The 20,871-nt window shown below is 46.0% G+C and overlaps 2 protein-coding genes across 2 annotated transcripts in view; one reads left to right on the top strand and one right to left on the bottom strand.

The window, feature by feature from the left end:
• scospondin (subcommissural organ spondin) overlaps nucleotides 1-20,871 on the top strand; it is an 85,639-nt gene that overhangs the window by 45,057 nt on the left and 19,711 nt on the right. Inside the window, 29 exon segments of the mRNA XM_038997230.1 lie at nucleotides 7-53; nucleotides 233-403; nucleotides 758-892; nucleotides 1,528-1,664; nucleotides 1,818-1,912; nucleotides 2,091-2,140; nucleotides 2,323-2,493; nucleotides 2,928-3,098; nucleotides 5,163-5,242; nucleotides 5,466-5,635; nucleotides 5,853-5,899; nucleotides 6,029-6,229; nucleotides 6,501-6,671; nucleotides 6,926-7,132; nucleotides 7,308-7,407; nucleotides 7,506-7,564; nucleotides 7,957-8,115; nucleotides 9,520-9,686; nucleotides 10,046-10,185; nucleotides 16,243-16,463; nucleotides 17,270-17,434; nucleotides 17,882-18,094; nucleotides 18,337-18,504; nucleotides 18,951-19,085; nucleotides 19,245-19,485; nucleotides 19,591-19,743; nucleotides 19,874-19,920; nucleotides 20,158-20,328; nucleotides 20,442-20,618. Of these exon segments, the coding sequence (XP_038853158.1) occupies nucleotides 7-53; nucleotides 233-403; nucleotides 758-892; nucleotides 1,528-1,664; nucleotides 1,818-1,912; nucleotides 2,091-2,140; nucleotides 2,323-2,493; nucleotides 2,928-3,098; nucleotides 5,163-5,242; nucleotides 5,466-5,635; nucleotides 5,853-5,899; nucleotides 6,029-6,229; nucleotides 6,501-6,671; nucleotides 6,926-7,132; nucleotides 7,308-7,407; nucleotides 7,506-7,564; nucleotides 7,957-8,115; nucleotides 9,520-9,686; nucleotides 10,046-10,185; nucleotides 16,243-16,463; nucleotides 17,270-17,434; nucleotides 17,882-18,094; nucleotides 18,337-18,504; nucleotides 18,951-19,085; nucleotides 19,245-19,485; nucleotides 19,591-19,743; nucleotides 19,874-19,920; nucleotides 20,158-20,328; nucleotides 20,442-20,618 (4,169 nt within the window).
• Nucleotides 3,167-5,007, bottom strand: LOC120051062 (tripartite motif-containing protein 35-like). The gene has a single exon (XM_038997682.1). The coding sequence runs from the start codon at nucleotides 4,749-4,751 to the stop codon at nucleotides 3,339-3,341; it is 1,413 nt and encodes a 470-aa protein (XP_038853610.1). The 5' UTR covers nucleotides 4,752-5,007; the 3' UTR covers nucleotides 3,167-3,338.

Genomic DNA, 20,871 nt, shown 5'->3' with positions numbered 1-20,871 from the left:
CCTTAGCACCTGCCATAATGGAGAGATGGTGTGTGGAACAGCGCCCTGCGCTGGTGAGTGTGCTCCAGTGCAGCCTACTCATGTCATATTATTGATGTTGAATTTGATCAAATATGCAAATATGTTCACTCAGTATTCCTCAGTGTGGCCCTGGACGGCAGCACCCCAAACAATCAAGAGAGACTGTCAACCTCTCTCTCTCTCTCTCTCTCTCTGTGTCTCTCTTTCTCAGTGGACTGTGGCTGGAGCAGCTGGACCCAGTGGAGCGCCTGCAGCAGGACGTGTGACGTGGGCGTGAGGAGGCGGTACCGCTCAGGGACCAATCCACCGGCTGCGTTCGGGGGGCGTGTCTGCAGGGGCGACAGGGTGGGGATGGACACCTGCAGTCTGGAGCCCTGTCAAGGTAGGGGAGGTGACAGACAGACACCATCATTACACTCCTACAATAGGCTGGTTCATTTCATTGGCTCCTACAGGTGGTCTCTTGGTCATTACAATATAAATCCCACATGAGTAGGAATGACAAACAGTAGATCTAAATCCCACATGGGTTATGACGGTGATGGTGCAACAGAACGAATTCAGAGAGATCATGTGAACATTGCATATTTGGCCACCGGTCCAGATACCTATACTTTTGCTGGAAATGTCTCACCCACAATGTCTACATCAATGTGTGTGTGTGTGTGTGTGTGTGTGTGCGTGTGCGTGTGCGTGTGTGTGCGTGCGCGTGTGCATGTGTGTGCGCCTATGCCAGGTGTGAAGGAGCCATGGAGTGTATGGTCAGAGTGTTCGGTGACGTGTGGAGGGGGGTACAGGAACAGGACACGGGGACCCCAAAGAACCCATGGTACTGCCCAGCAGTTCTCTGCCTGTAACCTGCAGCCCTGTGGTGAGTACAGAGAGAGAGAGAGTTAGAAGGCTCTGATCTCCCACTCAGACTTACAGTATGACCATGTCTTGTGAGCTTTGAGGATGTTATATTTTGATATTCATGTATTCCTTTCTCGCTGACACCGAGTGCAGTATCTCTCTCTGAAGCAGACCAGGCCACCTTGAATACCCTTATTGATTCAAGATCATAGATAGGCATACCGAAAAGACCTACAGACACACTAACAAGCTCCAGAAGCCACTATGCTGTATATATCTATGCAGCTATGCAATGGTCTTTCACACTTGATCTGTGGCGACATGTAGCCTAGTGGTTAGAGCGTTGAAGCGAAAGGTCGCTGGTTTGAATACCCGAGCCGACATGATGAAAAATCTGTTGACGTGCCCTTAAGCAAGGCACTTAACACTAATGCGCCATGGACGCCGTACTATTATGGCTGACCCTGCAAAACATCCCATTTCACTGCACCTATCCAGTGTATGTGACTATACATAATATTTTTTATGAAGACTGAATTTGGTGGCCATTTTTTTGCTGAGCTTCTTTCTTGATGTTCCTATGAGTTTTGGCTGCACCTCAAGTTGCATGGATCGATTGATTGATGCGTTGTCGTCTCATCCGCCCTGTGTTAGGTGATGGGACGGGCTGTCCTGGGGGACAGGTGTGGACGGTGTGTGTGGAGGGGCCGGTCACCTGCTCTGACATCAGTATGGATTATGAGAAGAATTGTACACCGGGCTGTCAGTGTCCACACGGCACTGCCCTGCAGGTCTGTCTGTCTATACTCTCACACACACACAAACACACATGCAAACTGGACTTGAACATGGATCTTCTGCGTGCCACAAAACGTTGTTAACCCACTGAGCTAAAGCCTGGGCAATAGCTCAAGAAGCAAACTGACCGTTCTCTGTTTCCTTAGGATGGCAAGTGTGTGTGGGTGTCTCAGTGTCGCTGTGATGTGGATGGGGAGCAGTATGAACCTGGTGATGTCGTACCCAGGGACTGCAACAACTGGTATTGGGAGTTGTAATACACCTATACAGTACTATACAGTAGTATACAGTACTATACAGTAGTATACAATAGTATAGCATCACATAGTATGTACGTGATATTATTTAATTAAATTAAACCTGAATAGAGCTCGCGGAAACAAATAGTCCTCTGACTCTTTCTCTCCTCTCCCTCACAGCACATGTGATTCTGGGAGGCTGGTAAACTGCACTCAACTCAACTGTAATGGTGAGTGAGGCATTGGCTTACTAAAAAGTAGAGAGAAGCAGGAGAAAACCACAAGGGGGAAATTGGTTTTGATACAGAAATGGGTATGTCTCGCAATTTGCTTTATATTTGGTTATTGTTGCGGTCCATAGCTTGAACCAAAACCTAACAATAACCCCCCCCCCCCCCCCCCCCACTCACAGTGGACGGTCAGTGGTCTTCCTGGACCCCCTGGGGTCAGTGTTCAGTGAGGTGTGGACCAGGTCTCCAGTCCCGCTATAGGTTCTGTTCTAGTCCCCAGCGGTCTGGGAGTGGTCTGCCCTGTATCGGACCTGACCACCAAGACCAGCTGTGTATGACTGCTCCCTGTGATCGTGAGTAATGCCTTGATGGAGGGATCTTTGTATATCTTTATTTGGATAATCCGGATTTTTCATCTGTAAATGCTTTACAGATGGTCATACAATCAACAAACCATCTGTTGATAAGCAACTGCTTGCTAAGGTTACAGTTAGGGTTAGTTTTAGAATAAGGGTTAGGGTTAAGTTTAGGGTTAGGATAAGGGTTAATGGGAGGGTTAGAGCTATCTACAGATAGACTATCCAAATAAAGTGTTACCCTGAATAATTGACACACTGTATCATTTGAGGTGCTGGCTTTTACATTTTTTATGGATTATCTATGAGGATTCAGCACACAACCATTTTTGCAGTAGAATAATCATTTGATTGAGCATTAGTCCTGTACTGTACTCACCCCTTTTTTTTACTACTTTGGTTTAGCCTGTGTTGTGCCATGGTCTTTACAGGTAATGGTGGCTGGGGGGAGTGGAGCAACTGGACAGACTGCACCAAGTCATGTGGTGGGGGTGTTCAGAGCAGACGCCGGGATTGTGATAGCCCCAGTCCAGAGGGAGAGGGGGATTACTGTGAGGGGCTTGGCACAGAAGTAATCTCCTGCAACACTGACCACTGTCCAGGTACGCAATCAGAATGTGTGTGTGTGTGTGTGCGTGCGTGCTAATTGCTAAAAAAAATATATGTAAAATTGGTAAAACAGATTTTTTTATTAAACATGTGATCTTTATGACAGAATGTTATAATTAGGTGAAATAAATACGTTATTTTTGACAAAATTACACTACCCAAAAGGCACTCTATATCGTGGAATGACACGTCATTTTGCTGTTCCACTGTTACAGACAGAGGTGATATCAGCTCTAACTATGCTGTTCCACTACAACAGAGACTTTCTCTGGTAAAATCCTCAGATGCTTACTACAAAAGCAGGGAAAAAGTATCTTGGTGAAAGTGTGTGTAAACGTGTGTAGGTGGGTGTTATTAACAGGGTCAGAGAATGACAGCTTTCCTCTTTCCCAGTCCAGCTGCACTCTGATCCTCTGGGGTCTCAGTCTATTTGAGAGAGGGACGCTTTGATTCGATGAGGAGCGAGCTTTAAATACTCCTTTGTTATTATCTACACGCCAGTGTCCTCTCGTTGAGGAAGTGGCCCCCTTCCACTCTGTGACCACACCAACAGACCATAACATACTGTCCCCAACCTCAACGTCCCAGCTGTGTGTCCCTGAGTTAAAGCCTTCAGAACCCAGAACCGATCGGTACTTATCAAATCTCTCTGGGTTGTCAGGAAGCTGTGGTGTCTCCGTACTATGTCTCAAACTAATCAGGTTGCTAGACAGGATGAGATGGGGGTGAACAGTGTTGGGGTCGAGAATAACAGGAGTGAACTGAACAATCTCCTGCATCTTCTCCCAGACTCTGAACTTCAGGTTGCCCAGGTATTTGGCCACGTCTATCAGAGCTCCTGAAACCCTCTCTGGATCCGTTGGTGTGCACTCCAGGGCTCTTTCCTTTATAGCCTGGTAACTCTGTATAAACACGATATCTTCCCCTCTCAGTTCCACCTCTATGTCTCTGATTGTGTCTGAAAGGGATGATATCTCCCTGCTCATCTCTTCAATTTTCCTCTTCATCAGCCGACTCTTCCTCTCCTCTTCCTCCTTCAGTGCAGCAATCCTGACTACCCGTTCATCTCTTAAGAACAAGTGAAGCGCTTTAAATTCCTCCAAAATCTGTTTTTCTGTGTGCTGGGCCTGGCTTCTGATGTGCTGTTCTGTTTTATCGCAAGTTAGTTTCACTGCATCAAAGACCTTCAGCTTCTCCTGTAAGACCTTCAGCACAGACTTGAGTTCCTTCTTGTAGTCCTGTGCAGCCTCATCCACGGGACAGAACTTATGGTTTGCGTGTTTTCTAGAAGTCTGACACACCACACATGCAGGCTGTTTATCCTCTAGACAGAAGAGCTTGAGTTTCTCACCGTGCAGACTGCAGACCACCTCAGACCCTGCTGAAGCGCCACCCTCCTCTTTCTGACTTCTCTCCTGTAAGAAGGCTTCACACAGGTTCCTCAGAGCCAGGTTACGGTGAGCTGCTCCTGAGCTGAATCTTTTCCTGCATACGGGACATTCATTCACTTCTCTTTGTCTCCAATATTCCTGTAGGCATTCATTACAGTAGCTGTGGCTACATGACAGGATAACAGGATCCTTGAAGATGTCACAGCACACAGGACAGCAGAGATCCTCCTCTGGGAGAGACAATTTAGCAGCCATTTTCTCTCACACACAATAGCCTTTGACCAGATATGTTAACTTTCACTTTCTTAGAATGAAGAGTGAAGTCAACAGCAGCACGTAGAAAGTGTCCCCTACCATACACTCTTCTGTTATCCTCTTCAGACTTTCTATTTATAACACGTATGTTATTCAACAGCACTGAGTTTCTTTTCCACACCAAATGAGGGATCCAGGTAGAACTGCTGCTGTTGTTCTGTATTTCCTCATTCAGGACAGTTTCGTTTCTGGATTCTTCTTTGGGGTTCTATGGTGGTTGGCAATCCAGCTAATGTACAGTACCGCCATCTAGTGGACTGTAATGTGGAGAAAGAGACTGTGTTTGTGTATGTGTGTGTGTATGTGTGTGTATGTGTATGTTTATATGACTGACACTGTGTCTGTTTTCAGTTGCGCCTTGCTCTCAAGTCCCTGGCACAGTGTTCAGTAGCTGTGGCCCCTCGTGTCCTCGCTCCTGTGATGACCTGTCTGTGAGTGTCACAAATTGTTTCTATTTTCCATATACATTATCTAAACACACAGCTTCTGGCTCTGTCAGTAAGACGTGTAGGTATTTGGCTGACTCCTTTGTCAACTTTGCACGAGGATGAGTATGATGATGGTGGTGGTGGTCATGGTGGTGGTGATGCTAATGATGGTAGCATACCCCCCCCCCCCCCCATATCCCTCTATACCCCCTGCGACACTGTGCAGCACTGTGACTGGCTCTGTGAGGCGGGGTGTTACTGCACGGAGGGCAAGGTGCTGTCTTCCGACGGGACGTCCTGTGTGGAGAGAGAGGAGTGCCCCTGTCTGGACCTCAACACCGGCTTGAGGTTGTACCCTGGAGAGAGCACCACTGCCCCCGACAGCTGCAACAACTGGTGAGAGAGAGAGAGGAGAGGGGGAAAGATGGGGAGGAGGGGAGAGAGAAGAGAGTTGGAGAAGCTTTGTCACGTTGTCTTTTGACATGTGCATATTAAAACTTCAATGGTGCGACATAGATTGCAGTAGGCTTAAAGTAGTGGTGGTGTGGGTGCGTGTTTGCTGGCTTGAGGTCGTGCGTGTGTTAGGTTGTTATTGATATCATTTGTGTTTCAGTACCTGCGAGGGAGGGAGGCTCAACTGCACCAGTGACCCCTGTCCAGGTAAGTAATAGGTGCAGTCTGAATACCCAATTTCCAATCACATTCAATACAGTATATCAACAAAAGCATATGAACTCACATGTATGTCTGGTCCACCCTGATTCCCCCCCCCCCTCCCCTGGTGGACAGTGTCAGGTGGGTGGTGTGAGTGGTCTGGCTGGATCTCCTGCTCTAAGACGTGTGGGGCAGAGTGGGTGTCCAGATATCGCAGCTGTGGCTGTCCAGAGCCCAAGGCGGGAGGAGCCCCCTGCCAGGGGGAACAGGAAGTACACGGTGGGGTGGGGGCACAGATCCAGAGACAACCCTGCCCTGTGGTCACCTTCTGCCCAGGTAACAACATAGTAATCACTTTAAAGGGTTTGTGACTTACAGGAAGACAACATTATAGTATGTGGTTAGTGTAATTACATGGATTCCGCCTTCTTTACCTCCTCCTGTCTCACATTTTCTCTCTCCCACCTTTCCTTTCTGTTCCTCTCCCTCTCTCACCCCACTTGTCAATTCCGGCCTCTCCCCCTCTTTTGTCTCTTTATTTCCACCCCCTCTCTTTCCATCTCTCTCCCACTCTCTCCTTGTCTCTCTTCCACTCTCTCCCCCTCAGTCCATGGTTCGTGGAGCCTGTGGTCGGGCTGGTCAGAGTGTGATGGCTGTGAGGGGGTGTCTGTGAGGACCAGGGAGTGTAACAGTCCTCCTGCCAGGTTCGGGGGTCTGCCCTGCCACGGGGAGACCCTGCAGAGCCGCGGCTGCCAAGACAACGTCACCATCTGCTCAGGTTAGCTGATGACGTCATGGGTGACATTTTGACTGTGCCAAACTGCGGACATGTTACAAAAATGTAATTTCAAATACTTGTCATGACACATGATTCAAAATGACTTGGGTATATTATGATTGGATTGAATTTCACACAAATCTTGCAGTAGTAAGTAATATGGTTACTTTAGTTCTTTATGTTGTTAGTCTCTGTGTACTCCCAGTTGTTGAGTTGTGACCTCGTATTTTTCCCATGATGCTCCTCTCTCTCAGAATGTGGCGGCGTGCAGGTGGACTGGCCATGTGGGAAGCCCTGTCCACGCTCCTGCTCTGATCTCCATGGCGACACAGAGTGTCTGGACACGGCGGAGTGCAGTATGACCTGTGGTTGCCCGGATGATCTCGTGCTACAGGACGGCCAGTGTGTGGAGAGGGAGGAATGTCGCTGCAAATACCACAACAGCACTACTGGTGAGACCAGTGGGGAACACTTACCTAGACAACATGCTTTTAACACAACTTAATTGGTAATTACTGTCCTACTACTCCTGTTGTTTGTCTCAACTCCTGACGCTATGCTAAGCTGCAGCGAGGTCAGCAAACATCTCTCTCTCTCTCTCTCTCTCTCTCTCTCTCTCTCTCTCTCTCCATCCAGGTGGCCTAGACTCTAGTAACACCTCGTGGGCGTGGCCTGGTAGGTCAGATTGGCACTTCGCAAATCCAGGAGAGACCATCATCGCTGACTGTAAAAACTGGTACAGTACACAACATCATGTTTCCCCACCGGTAGCATAGCACATATTGACAATACCGTTTTTGTAATGCATTCTTCTTTCTCTTCCCTATACCGCAGCACCTGTGAGGCGGGTGTTCTCCACTGCCAATCAGTCCCTGGTTGCCATGTCGATGGCGGCTGGAGCCAATGGGGAGGCTGGTCAGAGTGCTCGGCCCCCTGCGGGGGTGGAGTCAAGCTCCGCATGCGTCAGTGTGATAACCCCGCCCCTCAGAGCGGGGGGAGGGGCTGTGCAGGCATGTCTGAACAGCAGAGAGAGTGCAACAACCACACCTGTACAGGTACATGCTGGGGCAGACTCGGTGGAAACATAACATGACATATCATCGTAGACTTCACCCACACAATGTTGAATGCTGATGATGTATGCACTACCTTTGAACAGATTGTATTACATACAACCCCCCAAGACATATTTCTGGACATACAGTAATGTTCTTGATACTACCTTATTGCCTCCAAAACACCATGGTACCTGATGTCCCATCTCTGGTGTTGTGCCCCCATCCAGACTCTGGCCGCTGGCCGACCTGGTCCCCCTGGTCCTCCTGGTCTGTGTGCTCAGTGAGCTGTGGAGGAGGGGAACAGTCTCGTACCCGTCTCTGCAGCTTCCCGCCCTGCTCTGGCATGAGGAGACAGAGCAAGACGTGTAACACCCAGGTCTGTCTCGGTGAGTACATGTGGATGTTACATGTGTTCCTGTGTTGTTCAGTTGGTAAGAGCGTGGTCGTGTGGTGCTAGTAACGCCAGGGTTGGGGGTTCGATTCCCGATAAATAGCAGACCGTGAGATAAAGTACAGTTCAAATTCCCTTGCTGCAGCTACCACTGGCACCCAGTGTAAGAATCCGTATCCCTTCAGAGTCCATGTACCTGTAGTAGATAGCTGAGTGTTTTATGCGATAAGGTGCACAGTAGCACAGCCAATTAGATAGCACTGTGTCATTTAGACACACCCCTGATGACTACCCACTGTAGGACTGCAGGGCCTTGCATGGTGTCAAGGTGTTTTGGGATCTACATTTTGTTTGCGTGATACTTCCTGCTTGCGTTCATTCATCCACTACCCAGAGCCAATGGAAGTCAATGGGTGTGCCTGAAATGGCACCCTATTCCCTACCTTTATAGTGTACCACATTTGACCTGGGCCCATAAGACTCTGGCCAAAAGTAGTGCTCTATATACAGAATAGGATGCCATTCTAGATGCAGTCAATCACTAATATAACCAGCACGAAGGGCCAGAGTGAAGGTTAGTAGTAACACCAGGAAATGCAGCGTTGAAGTGAAGTGCATCTTAAAGTGAAATAGCTCAGCGGAGGTGGATTAGTCTTCATTTTTCACTCTGGCTTCCTCTTCCGTCTCCTCGTTGAGGCTATTTTTGGTTCTGTGTGTGGTTAGTATGAGTGATAGTCCTCTGAGAATGCAGCCTCTCGTTCCAGCTCGGACTGAGTAAGAGTCAGTCTGTTGAATGGAAAAAGATTTACTGCCGGACCAATAGAACAATTATCTCCACATTTACAGTAGTAGTGATATACCTAATAGAAGTAACTATGTCCAAGGTGGAAGTAGTAGTGGTATTACTAATAGTAGTCACTATGGCCAAGGTGGAAGTAGTAGTAGTATTACTAATAGTAGTAACTATAGTCAAGGTGGAAATAGTAGTAGTATTACTAATAGAAGTAACTATGTCCAAGGTGGAAGTAGTAGTGATATTACTAATAGTAGTAACTATAGTCAAGGTGGAAGTAGTAGTAGTATTACTAATAGTAGTAACTATAGCCAAGGTGGAAGTAGTAGTAGTATTACTAATAGAAGTAACTATGTCCAAGGTGGAAGTAGTAGTGATATTACTAATAGTAGTAACTATAGTCAAGGTGGAAGTAGAGCTACTAGACAGAAGTAGTTGTTGTAGTACAAGTAGTATCAGTAGTAGTGATTCATTCTGTATTTTAGAAATCTCCTTTTTATACTATATGCAAGTTTTTGACAATGAAACTCACACTCTATGCACACAATGTAATGATAATTGCTCTCCTGTCTGCCCATCTCACCCAAACCCCTGCCTTGGTACCAGAGGTGGGTTGCCCTCCGGGTCGTCTGTACAGGGAGTGTGAGCGGGGCGAGGGATGCCCCTTCAGTTGTGCCCAGGTCAGCGGGCGAGAGGGCTGCTACTCTGAGACCTGCGAGGAGGGGTGCCACTGCCCCCTGCAGACCTTCCAGCACAACAGAGCCTGTGTACAGGTCAGTTACAGTGGTTGTTTAATGTGCATTTCAGATTAATGAAAGGATACTTATTCAGAATTTCAGATAAATAAATGGTGATTTCAAGCGTATTTCGAATGAATAAAAACTTTGTTAGTGTATTTTAGATAAGTAAAAGGTTATAACAAGTGTATTCCACATGAATAAACAGTTACTTCATACGTATTCCACATGAATAAACAGTTACTTCATATGTATTCCACATGAATAAACAGTTAATTCATATGTATTCCACATGAATAAACAGTTACTTCATATGTATTCCACTTGAATAAACAGTTACTTAATGTGTATTGAATAAGGGAGCTAGTAAACCAAGCACTGTGTTTCGTGTTTAGGAGTGCCCCTGCCTGGTGGACAAGGAGCTCCTGACCTCAATACAGAATGTGTCTGTGACCCCAGTGTTGGCCCACCATAACCTAACCCAGGGGGATGAGTTCCAGTCTGGGGAAACGTTCATACAAGACTGCAGTGTCTGGTGGGTGAGAGAGATACACCACATCACACAAATAAGCACATATGTTCTCTAAAAGCTATTTATTGAATTTAGAGTGCACTCTTACTCCCACATGAGGTGTTATAAATGTGGAGTTTACAATATAGCTTGAATCATTGTGGCACACAATGGGGCTGAGAGCTATACTGTGTAACACTGAAACTAAATCTTTGGTATCAACCTCCAATGGGACTGAGAGGTACACTGTGTAACCTAGAATCTAAATCTGTTATCATCTGTGGTATCAACCTCCAATGGGACTGAGAGTTATACTGTGTAACCTAGAATCTAAATCTGTTATCATCTGTGGTATCAACCTCCAATGGGACTGAGAGGTACACTGTGTAACATAGAATGTAAATCTGTTATCATCTGTGGTATCAACCTCCAATGGGACTGAGAGGTACACTGTGTAACATAGAATGTAAATCTGTTATCATCTGTGGTATCAACCTCCAATGGGACTGAGAGTTATACTGTGTAACATAGAATGTAAATCTGTTATCATCTGTGGTATCAACCTCCAATGGGACTGAGAGTTACACTGTGTAACATAGAATGTAAATCTGTTATCATCTGTGGTCAGGGGCGAAAATCTGATATCAACCTTGGAGGGGACAATTACATGACATTTTCTCAAGAGCAATTCCTGAGGGGGACACCAAAAGTAGTGCTGTAACACATAGCCTACGTTGTAATATGTTAAATGTATATTGAGGAACCATAATTCCTACAATATAATAATTGATAGGTACAGTAGTTAACTGAAGGGTTTTCCCAACTTGTTCAAATGTTTAAATCATTATAATACTACTACTAATAATAGTTATAGCAGTGCTCCTTACCAGTCCAGTATGTATGTAGGTATTCGTACTTACAACCAGCAATATCAAGAAAGACCAGTAGGTGGCAATGGTACTGTACACTGTATGGGTGTAGTTTTCATAAATACAATGAACATGGTGTGATCTCATCGTAAAGAATCTCCATTGAGAACCATCACAAAGTTGGTCTCCGTATTGAACTGACCTTTTCATTTGACTTTTTCTGATACATTTATATAGTCATTAAATATGTGCACCTGGCTTGAGTCTGCTACAATATCTTTACAAGAACAAAAAGCTTAAAATAAGTACAGTTCTAAAAGCAAAATAACTACTATCCTTCAGTCAGTGTCTCAACTCTTCAAACAGCAGCTATGGACAAGTATGTCCCACAAAGTATGCAATTTTGAATAAAATAACATGAAATAAATAATTTGTAAGTGTACTGTCATGTACTAAAAACTACTAAACAAAAGAACAAATATCAATTACACCAGGGGTTCTCAAACAGGGGTCCATGGACTAATTGCAAGGGGTCCGTGAAATAAAAAAGTGTAATGAATGTAGTCAGTACCACAAGGTTTCCAGTAAGTTTACATATAATATAGAGTGGGGGTCCCTGAGGACCGCTCAAAACCTTGCCTGCCTTGCCTCAAAATATGCAGGGGTTCCAGTAGCCGAAAAAGGTTGAGAACCACTGCTATACACACTACTGAACAAAAGAACCGAACATATGTTTGCGGGTTTCAATGGATCCAACAAATTGCTGGCTGATATTTTCCCTCTTGAGACTGTCCAGCCTGTCTTTATGTACATTACAGACAACTACGCCGTTCAGTCTCTCTTGGCCCATGCTAGCCCGTAGCCAAGTCTTTAACCTGCGGAGTGCACTGAAACTCCTCTCAGCCTCACATGAAGACACTGGCACCACAAACAAAATTCTGATCAGCACCTCAACTTGGTCAAACAATCCTCGCACCTCCACTGGAAGCCTCCTGAGGACCTCTGCTGCCTCTCCACTGCTGCTACAGGGGTATTTGTTGTGAAAGAGAGGGATCTGCACTGAAAGAGAATCTATGTTCAGTTCTGGGTACTGATCTAGAGACTCATCCAACTCCCCCGTGAGAAGCGCTCTTTCCAACTTTTGCAGGACGTTTAGACTGTCCTGGTCAAAACGGTCGCCAAACTGAACCTCCACACCATCCAACACTTTAAAAGAATTCTGCGTAATAGTGATCCACTGCTTTGCCAGCAAATCGTCTTGAGTGCGTCTCAATGGATTCAATAGAGTCAATCAATGTTGTTGCTTTCTCATACAGTGCAAGGTAGCTTTCGTAATTTCTCGTGCCCCTAAGAGATGACCGCACACACTCGACTGCAGCCTGTATACCAGAGACTGTCTGAATTTTCTTCTGCAGTGAAATGTTTAGACATTCAAGCTCTCCAAGAACAGCAGAGGCAAGTGTGAGGCCCAACACAGTCTTGCCTTTTCTGAAGTGCTCGAATAAGCCACTGGCAGTTGAAGCTGTCTTGGATGCAGATTTTGCCATCTCCTCTAGGCTGCTTAGTACCCGCTCATACTGCCCTAGCACAGCTCTAATAGCAGTATTCCGCACAGTCCACCTTGTTGGACATAGGGGTTTCAGGGTGGTCAGATGTGTATCTTTGGACGTGGCAATTGATTCAAACATGCTCTTAAACTTTCCTGACTGGCCATAGAGGACACCTAACTGATGGACCCAAGAAAGGGAATCCCGGATCAGTGGGGAGGCTGAGCAGCCAGCCTGTGTAATCAGATTTACACAGTGTGCTCCACAATGGACATAGAGGGCTAATGGCTGCTGCCTTCTCACAATTGCCTGTGCACCTGTGTATTTTCCTGCCATGTTTGAGGCACCATCGTAACTCTGCCCACGTAAGCCAGACATGGGCAAATTGAGCCTCAACAACACTTCAGTTGCCACTTTCGCAATGCCCTCGCCTGTTGTCTCCGACAGCCTGTATAGCCCAATAAACTCCTCGTGAGGGACAAGGTCATGGTCAACATAACGCAGACAGGCACTCTCCTGTTCAGCACCAGAGACATCTTGAGTACCATCAACAATTAATGAAAATTGTACAATCGGAAGAGACCTAATCTCAGCTGCAATGCCTCGAATGACTGTATTGGCCATGATGTTCAGAATTTCATTCTGTGCTTTGGGGCCTGTGTACATTGTGGTACGCTCTGTTAACCACTTCAGTAAAATGGGATCATCCTCTTCTGCCCTAAGTTTCAAAAGCTGGTATAAATTCCCACTGTCATCGGTGTGGCCTCTAAAGGCTTGTCCCTGTCTTACTACATGCCGCACCGAACTAACAATTTTCATCAAGCAATGCCTTGCATCCTCCTGCTGTTTACCCCACGCGCTGGATAACTGGACACTGATTGGATTTAGCTGGTGTGCTGTTACAGTTACAAAGCGGCGGTGGGTTTGGTCCCAGACCTGCTGTTTTCAACTCTCTAGAGACCGCAGGAGCGGTAGAGATACTCTTAATGATCGGCTATGAAAAGCCAACTGACATTTACTCCTGAGGTGCTGACTTGCTACACCCTCGATAACTTCTGTGATTATTATTATTTGACCATGCTGGTCATTTATGAACATTTGAACATCTTGGCCATGTTCTGTTATAATCTCCACCCGGCACAGCCAGAAAAGGACTAGCCACCCCTCATAGCCTGGTTCCTCTCTAGGTTTCTTCCTAGGTTTTGGCCTTTCTAGGGAGTTTTTCCTAGCCACCGTGCTTCTACACCTGCATTGCTTGCTGTTTGGGGTTTTAGGCTGGGTTTCTGTACAGCACTTCGAGACATTAGCTGATGTACGAAGGGCTACATAAAATACATTTGATTTGATTTGGCAGTTTTGATGTGCTGTGAATTTTTCAATGGCTTTTCTCCAGTTCCTAAATCCTGCACTAATGAAGGCAGCATCTGCTCTTTGGCCAAAAGATGGCTGGCTTGAAAACCCTTGGCTACAGTGAAAACACAACACTCCTTTTATTGATGGATTATAATGTAGCCAGGGGAAATCGCGAAACCATCTATCTTGAAACGTCAACACTCTGTTGGCAAGAGTTTGCGGTTCTATAAATTGTAGGTGTGGCTGATATGGTTTTGTGCCATCACTGAGGTAACTGGACAATGCTGTGCCACTGTCCCCTATACTGGTGCTGCTGGCAACAAGGGTGACACCTGGTCCTGCCGTGGCTGTGATATTGTTCTCTGAAGTCTCTCTCCCTGGCTCTTTCCCTTTCACCACCCTCACTGACTCAGTCTGTCTCCTAGAAAAGAAATAAGGTGTTTGCCGTACTCCTAACTACCGGTACCCAAAACTACACAATTAATCACAACAGCAATACCATTGCAGTAAACAAATCTTAGTTTAGTCACCAGTTTAAGTTGAGAGTGGGGGTATCCATGGCATTTTCCAATTATGTCCCTATTTTACAAGTAAAAAAAATTGAGAACCTTTCATAATGTTGCCAAACAAAGACTCAACAAACTTACCTGAGACTCCCTGTCTCTGCCAATCTGTCCCTGCATATCTGTCCCCAGCTCTGCTGTCTGTGTGCCATCTGTTGCCTGCTCTGCCTAATGACATCATTGTGAAACATTTCCATTAGCATTTCACTACTTTCTTATGAACATTTTATCAACTAGTCTTTGAGATATTAGGCTACTAGAGTTCTTACTATGCGTTTTGGTGTACTGAAAAATACTCTGATGTCCGTCTTTTTACTTTTTTCTGCCATTTTTCTACCTGGCTGGCTGGCTGGCCTAGCTGCACACACACACATTTACACAACATATGCTGCAACCTTTTGTAATTTTAATATAGTTTGTTTCATATTGGCTGGCTTCCAACAATAGCTGAATTTGTAAAGCTAGCGAGCACCAATTCCGTTTCTGTGGTGTTTGCTATAATCTTTACTACCTGGTTAAATAAAGGTGAAATAAAATAAAATAAAAAAAGTTCACTAGCGACAATTTAGCTTTTGCAACGAGACCATTAAATATATTTAAGACAATGGTATAAGAGAGTGTAGTTCTGTTCAGTTTGGACTTCAGTTTATCGCTAACCTTATCACAGGGACTTTGAAGCACTCCAGCTGCATGCTGATCTTGGAATAAACTGACGATAGCAAAGATTCCATCTTTGACGACGCCACATTAATGGAATAGATACTAGCTAGCTTGATAGTTAATGTTTGCTTTAGTTTGCGCGCCAGCTCTGCAAATTCAGCTAGTGTGTGAACCCTGCCAAAATTAAAATTAAAATAAAAACATTGCTATGGCGCGATTGACTGGATTAACCTCACGTCAGTGGACGTCTCTCCTTACCTGACTAAGTCCAGGACCCGGTGGAAATGTTGTCACATCTGCTCACTAATCAAGCACAAGTCTGTGAGCGGTTATCCTTTCTGTATATATACTGTATGTATATACAATATACAGTGCCTTCGGAAAGTATTCACACCCCTTGACTTATTCAACATTTTGTTGTGGTACAGCCTGAATTCAAAATTGATTCAATGTATGTTTTTTTCACCCATCTACACACAATACTCCATAATGATAAAGTTAAAACATGTTTTTAGAATGTTTTCAAATTTACTGAAAATGAAATACAGAAATATCTCATTTACATAAGTATTCACACCCCTGAGTCAATACATGTTAGAATCAACTTTTGGCAGTGATTACAGCTGTGAGTCTTTCTGGGTAAGGCTCTACGCGCTTTCCACACCTGGATTGTACAATATTTGCATATCTTTTTAAAATTCTTCAAGCTCTTTCAAGTTGGTTGTTGATCATTGCTAGATAACCATTTTCTAGTCTTGCCATAGATTTGAAGTCAAAACTGTTTTTTACTCCTGAACTTATTTAAGCTTGCCATACCAAAGGGTTGAATACTTATTGACTCAAGACATTTCAGTTTTTCATTTTTTATTAATTTGTAAAAGATTCTAAAAACATAGTTCTACTTTGACATTATGGGGTATTGAGTGTAGGCCAGTGACACACAATCTCAATTTAATCCAGTTTAAATTCAGGCTGTAACACAACAAAATGTGGAAAAGGTCAAGGGGTATATAAAAATATATTTAGCTACAGGCCTAGTTGAACTATTCACAGCCTAACCTATTTTCTGACCCTCCTGTCTGCCTGTAGCGGGTGTCAACATGGTTTGTGGAACTGTTCCTTGGAACCGTGTCCCGTAGACGGGGGTCTGTCCCCCTGGGGCCCTTGGAGCCCCTGCTCCCTGTCCTGTGGGGGCCTGGGCCTGAAAACCCGCAACCGAGCCTGCAGCCACCCGGCACCGGCATACGGGGGCAGAGACTGCCTGGGGCCCCGGCAAGAGAGCACCTACTGCCAGGCTACGGACTGCCCAGGTACTGAACTGTACTCTCCAGGAATGTAATAGCATCAGGCACACAATATACTAAAATATGACGTTACCTATTATGTTTTGTAATCCTTTTGTAATACTTTTGTAATCCTTTACAGTGATCATCGGCCCCACAGAAGAGCCCTCTCTACCAGGTAACACTCCACACACCACAGGGCTTCCTTACCCTAGAGACCTCTGTCTGTTTCACTATTGAGGCTCCCCACTCTCTCTCTCTCTGTCACGATCGTCAAAAGGAGAGAGAGAGGACCAAGGCGCAGCGCGTGAAAAATACATCTTCTCTTTATTTTCAGAAGGAAAACGAAACAAAACAACAAACAGACGACCGTGAAGCTATAAATCTAGATAGTGCTGACACAACCACTACACATAGACACAGACAATTACCCACAAAAACCTAGTGCCTATGGCTGCCTTAAATATGGCTCCCAATCAGAGACAATTAATGACATCTGTCTCTGATTGAGAACCCTTCAGGCAACCATAGACACAGCTAGACATCTATACTAAACATAAACCCAACTACTCTAATAAACCCCCTAACCTTACAACCACCCTAGACACTACAAAAACACATACATTCACCATGTCACACCCTGACCTAACTAAAATAATAAATGAAAACAAAGATAACTAAGGCCAGGGTGTGACACTCTCTCTCTCTCACACACTTCTTACTTCCCCACTGTAAATGTTCTATCTACAGTATGAACTATTGTGTTCTATGAACTTGTTAATTGTACAATAAAGACTTGTTGAGGCTCAATTGATCTCCCTCCCTCCCTGTAGATGAGGATGCAGGCTTCTCTCAGTGGTCGTCGTGGACCACCTGCTCTCGGTCGTGTAGCGATTCCCTGACCCCGGCCCTCAAGTCCCGTCAGAGGCGGTGTGTCAGACCCCCCTGCTCAGGGGACACCCGTCAGGAGAAGGCCTGCAACCTGCCCCAGTGTCCTGGTAATGTCCCCTTTCTTCCCCAACCCCATATCCTAATGTCCAGCTACTGTTCCCTTAGCTCTAATGCAGTAGTCCTATGTGTATTTTCTGTCGGGTTGATTGTGTCCTTTTTCAGTACAGTAGGGAAGTGAAAAATACAAAAATTTTAAGCATGGATCAGTGGAGGCTGCTGACGGGGAGGACAGCTCATAATAATGGCTGCAAGGGAGCGAGTGTAATGTCATGTATTTAATACCATTCCACTGATAGCACTCCAGTCTTTACCATGAGCCCGTTCTCCCCAATTAAGGTGCCACCAACCTCCTGTGGCATGGATGTATAATGTAAATCAGGCTGCAGGCCTCAGTGCTCCTTCTTCATCTCCTTCATGTCAGCAGTGTCCCTTATTTTGAAATACCACAGCCCTCACTATCATGTATGTCTGTCTTTTGCTGTGTGTGTTACCAGACGGCGGTGGGGTGTGTGTAGGGGACGACTGCGCCCAGAGGAACTGCACGTGGATGGAGTGGGGCGAGTGGGCGGCGTGCTCCCGCTCCTGCGGCGTGGGTCAGCAGCAGAGGTTACGCACCTTCCTGAGCCCCGGGGTCAACGGTTCCTGGTGTGATGACATACTGGGGGGTAACCTGGAGAATCGCTTCTGTAACATAAAGGCCTGTCGAGGTTGGTGCACTGACACTGTAATAGACAGCTACTGTGCATGCTGTTTGCGTTCGGAATTTTGTACTGTCCACTAAATGCCATTCTAAACTAATTGAATCTGATAGGAATGTATGGAAATGAATCACTTCTTAATAGCCACTCATATATCTGAAAGCATTTGATAGCTAAGCATGGGGTGTAGGGCTGATTTTGTTCCCCAGAGTGGAGGCATAGTTAAAGGACTCTCTCTCTCTGTGTGTCAGTGGACGGAGGCTGGTCTCGCTGGAGCCCCTGGTCTCTCTGTGACAAGCGCTGTGGGGGCGGGCGCTCCATCCGAACCCGCTCTTGCTTCAGCCCCCCGCCCAAAAATGGCGGGCGCAAGTGTGAGGGAGAGAAGAACCAGGTGAAACCGTGCAACACCAAACCATGTGGTAAGACCGATCTCTCTCTCTCTCTGCTCTATCTGCTCTCTCTGCTCTCTCTTTCTCTCTCTCTATCTGCTCTATCTGCTCTCTCTATCTGTCTATCTCTGCTCTCTCTGCTCTATCTGCTCTCTCTATCTCTCTCTTTCTCTGCTCTCTCTCCATCTCTCTCTTTCTCTGCTCTCTCTCCATCTCTCTCCCGCTCTGCTCCATCTGATCTCTCTCTCTCTCTGCTCTCTCTCCATCTCTCTCTCTGCTCTATCTGCTCTCTCTATCTCTCTCTCTGCTCTCTCTCCATCTCTCTCTCTCTGCTCTCTCTCTCTTTGTATCTCTCTCTCACCTCAGTCACTGACAACAACAAAAAATATATCCCTTGGATAGAAAAAAAGATGGATGGATGGAGAAGTGTTTTTAACCATACTTAACCATGCTGTACTATCATACATGTGTCCCAGATGAGAAGGGTTGCCCAGCGGGTCAGGAGGTTGTGCCCTGTGCCAACGAGTGTCCTCAGCGCTGCTCAGACCTCCAGCAGGGCATCCAGTGCCAGGGCAACACAGAGTGCCAGCCTGGGTGCCGCTGCCCAAAAGGCTAGTGACCGGTCACATTTTCACAGTCAACTATTCGTTTTGTCATGAATTGACATGAACTATTATACTGAGCTATATTAAGTACTGTACACAGATCAGATGTCTTCCATTGCATGTATAAATCTACTAATAACACTATAAATATGTGTGTTGTTCCAGGTCAGCTGCAGCAGGACGGGGTGTGTGTGCAGGTATGGCAGTGTGACTGTGTGGACTCTTTGGGTCAGAGCTGGGCTGCAGGCAGCTGGCACCAGGTGGACTGCAACAATTGCAGCTGCGCAGACGGACTGCTTTCCTGCACCAATCAGAGCTGCCGAGTGGCCAGCTGCACATGGAGCTCCTGGTCCAATTGGGCGTCCTGCAGCACTTCCTGTGGGCGGGGCCAGAGAACCCGCTTCAGGTGAGAAAAGAAGGAAAGAGACCATTACACAAACACACACACACAAATACACAGGATGTCAGATATTGATATTGTGTGTGTGTGTGTGTGTGTGTGTCCTATGAGATCGCTAATACCAGAGCGTGAAGGAGCGGTTTGCCAGTTTGAGGAGGTGCAGCACAAGTCATGTGACCCCGGGCCCTGCCCACCCCTCTGTGTCCATGACAACCAGGAGCTGACCGTGGGAGACACGTGGTTGCAGGGAGAATGTAAACAATGGTGAGGTCGTAGAACTAAAATATAGATGATGAAATAGCTTAGTGATATAGTGTTATAGTGGCATTAGTGGTACAGTAGATTTTTGTACTGACTTTGAATTGTAACATTTTCCATGTCTTTTCTCTCTCAGCACATGCACCCCAGAGGGAGACTATTGCCAAGATATTGACTGTCGAGGTGTGTTCATTATCTTCTTATACCTGCCTGCACATTTGATGAGTTTGATGTAATGCATTTGCGTCAATTTGTTCTTCTTTGATGGATTGCGAAATCTAATTTGATCATTCAAAAATATACATACAACCATATCACTGCAGAGAGAACGCCTCTCACTTATGATAAAAACAATGAATCGCGTTCCAAGTATTGTGATTGGCTGTGTATCCTGCCAATCACTCCTCTTCTGGTTGACAGTGGATGGTGGTTGGACGCCCTGGTCGCTGTGGTCGGACTGTCCGGTGACGTGTGGGCGGGGCACTCAAATTCGGAGCCGGGCCTGTATCAACCCTCCTCCCCGTAACAACGGGACAGACTGCAGCGGACCAGAGAGAGACGCCCAAGGCTGTCACACACCTCCCTGCCTCGGTAACACAGACTACTGTTGATCAATTACAAACCCAACCCAATTTCTCTCCCATCCCTCTGTCCCTCTTCTTGTTTTCAACTGTTGTTATGAACCACACGTCTCCTGTTTCCAGATGACCTTTGCCCTTGGTCACCATGGTCCAGCTGCTCCCGCAGCTGCGGCGCGGGGGTGGTGTGGCGACGCAGGGTGTGTGTGTGTGAAGGGGAGGGGGAGGGCGCCTGCCCCCCTGAGGTAGAGGCGGAGAGGAACAGAGAGGAGACCCAGCTGTGCTATAAGAGACCCTGTCCAGGTAGCATGACTTCAATAATATTTCTGTCTGTATTCATGTCTGCTCTTAGACACCAAGCACATTCTATAATAGCATAGTAGAATGGACTGGATACTGCTGTATACTCTATTCTGTCTGTCCAGACATTATCTGAAGTCTGTTAGTAGTTATTATTGTTATTATAATTAAACCAAAAACTTGATTTACTTCATCTGACCAGGAAAGACTGGTATCCAGGCTCTGCCACATAGTAAACAATTAGGACACAAACCCA

Source organism: Salvelinus namaycush, chromosome 7 (assembly GCF_016432855.1).
Source record: "Salvelinus namaycush isolate Seneca chromosome 7, SaNama_1.0, whole genome shotgun sequence".
NCBI lineage: Eukaryota > Metazoa > Chordata > Actinopteri > Salmoniformes > Salmonidae > Salvelinus > Salvelinus namaycush.
The sequence above is the reverse complement of the archived record's forward strand: the minus strand, read 5'-3'. Positions and strand labels throughout refer to the sequence as shown.